General features: G+C 34.8%; 1 protein-coding gene across 1 annotated transcript in view; it reads right to left on the bottom strand.

Annotated features, from left to right (window-relative positions):
* Positions 1–4,026, bottom strand: part of LOC107602688 (potassium channel subfamily T member 2-like) — a 48,798-nt gene that overhangs the window by 41,543 nt on the left and 3,229 nt on the right. Inside the window, exons 4-5 of the mRNA XM_016295258.1 lie at positions 2,653–2,706; positions 1,300–1,348 (exon numbers count right to left, since the gene is read on the bottom strand). Coding sequence (XP_016150744.1) covers positions 1,300–1,348; positions 2,653–2,706 — 103 coding nt within the window. The remainder of the gene's footprint in view (positions 1–1,299; positions 1,349–2,652; positions 2,707–4,026) is intronic.

Consider the following 4,026-nt stretch of genomic DNA (forward strand, 5'->3'; position numbering starts at 1 on the left):
CACACACACACTATATAACAACCACTCAAATCCTTCTCTAATGGCCGAGTATTGTATAGCATTTATCACTCTCCTAGCGATAGCTACTCTACGGAGCCAGTTTCTAGTTTTCATAGTCTAGTCTAGTCATAGTCTTGCCTTGCCTGTTTTCCTGGTTCCTGATTCATTGCCTGTGTATCTCAGATTACCCCTCTCGTCTTGCCCTGTTCAGACACTGTTTGCTCCTGCCTGGACCTTTGCCTTGTACCTGGATTATCCCTCTAGTCTCGCCCTGTTGGATTACGTTTGCCGTCGACTGACCCTTAATAGTCTTGACTGCTCTTGCCTTGTCTTCTACATACCAGTTTGCCATTGTCTGACCCATGCCTGTTTCTGACCACGCCTTTGTAAATAAAGCCTTGCACATGGATCCGCACATCTCACGTCTCGTTCGCCCCGTAACACATTGTTAGTAAATGATAGTTCATCCACTAAGCAATTTGAACTAATGGGACATATTTTATTGTGTAACCATAAAAATAATAATAATAATAATAACAATAACAACAATAATAGTGCACTTGGTTATCTAGGACATGACAATGAACTTGAGATTAAGACATAATATGAGACATGATGAGCTAAATAAATAAACTAAAGTGCAAAAAAAAAAGGAAAGAAAGAAAGAAAAATCAACAGAAATGTGGATTTCTTTATTAAAAATTTTTCCACTATAAAAGAACCTTTTGTGGAATGGGAAGGTTCCATGAATATCTCACGTCTCGTTCGCCCCGTAACACATTGTTAGTAAACGATAGTTCATCCACTAAGCAATTTGAACTAATGGGACATATTTTATTGTGTAACCATAAAAATAATAATAATAATAATAACAATAACAACAATAATAGTGCACTTGGTTATCTAGGACATGACAATGAACTTGAGATTAAGACATAATATGAGACATGATGAGCTAAATAAATAAACTAAAGTGCAAAAAAAAAAGGAAAGAAAGAAAGAAAAATCAACAGAAATGTGGATTTCTTTATTAAAAATTTTTCCACTATAAAAGAACCTTTTGTGGAATGGGAAGGTTCCATGAATGTTAAAGGTTCTTTGTGGAACCAAAGATGCCAATGATGACAAAATTGTTCTGTGATGTATGTACATCCATTGCTTTAATATTAAATAAAACAGCAAGAGTTTGAAAGGTGTTTTTAAAATACCTTTTTAAAATCCCCAAAGTGCCTGTAGAAGAAACCCCTGTGTATGTGAGCGTGTATTACTGAACGACAGAGAGGATTTATTTGTTCTTACCTGAAGAGCCCAGAGTGGCAGAGGCCTGTTCACCCAAATAATGAGGGACCTGATGACAGGAAGCCATTATTATGACCGAAATTAGATAAAGAATGAAAAGAAAATTACAAATTAGAAACGCTCAGATCAAGAAGTGTGCTCATAATTGAACACTTTTTGTTTTCTTCACACGTCAATCAAACACACCAATTCCAGAACCCAATCCATTTACAATGGCTGAGCAATAAACAGATTCAAACCAACATTTTTGTTACGAATGAAGAAATCAAAGCTGTGTGGTGTGTATTCTGCATTAAAGTAATGAGCACATCGTGTCAGACACACACCATTAAACACTTACAGACTACCGCCAGAATTTTTGATGTCTAATAAATGGGGAAAACCGAACCGCCTTGTTAAACATGTCACGGAGACTCCTGGTGCAGTGTCCTGAAGTCAATAAATCAATTCTACTGTTGGCATGAGACAAAACAGCTTAACTGTAAACAACACCATACATTTCCAGCAAAAATTCAATTGAATCATACCCAGTTAGAGCATGTTGAATGTCTAATATATTGTTTAATTACTGTATGAAGAGTGGGATTCTGGACCAATCAGATTTAGTTGAGGTCCAGAGTTGAACCTTACAATGTTTTTGACCCACTAAAGTAACACTTAAGAACATTTTTGTATTAAATATGGTTAAAGTGTACTACTAAATGTACTGACAAACATTTATGGTAAACTAATATACTTTAATGTAATTTCTATTTAAACTTGTATTTCATGCATTTAAATACATTGTAATTACACTAGTATATTGTAATTGCTGGTTGCATTCATCAGTAATTACATATCTGTGATAAAGAAGTTCATATTGAATAACTCACAACAGTTCAAATTAATATCAATGTGCTTTAGTATGTTAGAACATTATCTAAATAAGTGTACTTCTTTAAAGCATGAAAAAATATTGTTAAAACAAAGATTTAAAATGTAATTTAAAGTAAAACTTACAATTTGACATTCATTTTTGACTAAATGCACTTTTGAAAGAGGACAATCTTTGCATACACTTGATTGGCCTTTTATTTCATAAATATTGTATTATCTGCAAGTACGGTTTTAAAACACATTCAATACAATTTAAGTGCACTTATTTTTCACAAGGTAACACTTAATATGAACTATATCAAAAGAGTGTTTTACAAACCCGATAAACATCTTAAAAAGAGGAGATTCACAAGCATTACAAATTATTGCACTGATTTTCTTCAGATCTTCTCTATTAAAATGGCCTTATGTCTGTGTTTCTGGCCCTCGGCCACCATCTTCATTTCTCATGCCAGAGTCAAGAGCCTTGATACTTACCAGTCAAAATGGCTTCTGTTGTGAGCAGATGCATTCTGTCTGAGACAGCCAGGACTGCAGGGGAAGCAAACACACACAGATACAAGTTTTTATGCATGGACTATCCAAAGGCATTTCAATCTTCTCCAGATTGTTCCTCCAGATCTCACTTTCCCTTCGTCCACCCACACTCTCTCTCTGACACCACATGAGCTCTTCTCTGAACTGAAAATAGATCCCACGGTTTTCACTTTTGACCATCCTTCTCCTTGCTGTCGTTCACTTGCATCTCTTTGGCACAACATACACACAGACACACTGTGTGAAATTATCATTATTTTATTAAATGGAGCTATTTTAATTGATATAGCATCTTATGTAGGACTTTTCAGTAGTGTTCTTTACAAAGGTAAATTAAGGAATTATATAATTTTTCTGTTAATTATTCAGTAAACCAATATATTATTGTTACTTGTTCATCGTTGTGTCAGTGTTTTATTCGCAAGTATATCATAGTGACAAAATGCGCTCTGTAGAGCAGTTTGTCTGTTTAGGGCTACTGCAGAAACATAGTGGTGCAAAATAGAGACTTCCATGTAAGGGAACCCGTGGATATTGTAGAAATTGCTTATAGGGTAATAAAAACTGTCAATAGGTCCTCCCAAATATTACACACACTGCACCTTTAAATGGAAATTTTCACTGAATGAGTTATGGAATTTGCCTTACTATGAGAGATACATGCAATGCTTTATTCAAATTGAACATGTCCTTTGCCATCTTGGATAAACATAGTTTTATTAAACTTGTTGCAATGCATTCTGTGATTGTTTTAAGGTAAAATCATGTTTATCACTGCTCAGTGAAATTTTGTGGGCAAAATCCAGTTATTTCAATAAGAAACTGTGCAATTAGGACTTTTGCACAAGGGCGATTCCACTCATGTTCAAGTTGGTCTCACAAATTAGCCTCACTGACAAACAGAAAGCTGATTGGTTTAAAAGTGACTATCATGTGAGCAGTGCTTAATGCATTGCTACACTATTGACTTGGGCTGCACCATGAACGATACATTTTCTGCCCAGTGGTTTACTTAATCTTCCCATTTTGGCAACCACGCACATGAGCTCTCTCTACATCACAGAAAAAGTGCTGAGGAGCTGAAAACACCGGCAAACATGTAAGTCTAGCGATTTCTATTGAAATAGTCTGCTCAAATAAAAGTGTAATACAGCCAGTCTGTTTTCTTTCACATATTTGCGTTGTTTGCTGCAACTATCTATGAGCAAACCTGAGCTGAATTGTGCTTATGTGAATGTGCAATAACTCTGATGAAATATATATATATATATATATATATATATATATATATATATATATATATATATATATAAA

This window comes from Sinocyclocheilus grahami, unplaced genomic scaffold, assembly GCF_001515645.1.
Source record: "Sinocyclocheilus grahami isolate Dianchi unplaced genomic scaffold, SAMN03320097.WGS_v1.1 scaffold333.1, whole genome shotgun sequence".
In the NCBI taxonomy this organism is placed as follows: domain Eukaryota; kingdom Metazoa; phylum Chordata; class Actinopteri; order Cypriniformes; family Cyprinidae; genus Sinocyclocheilus; species Sinocyclocheilus grahami.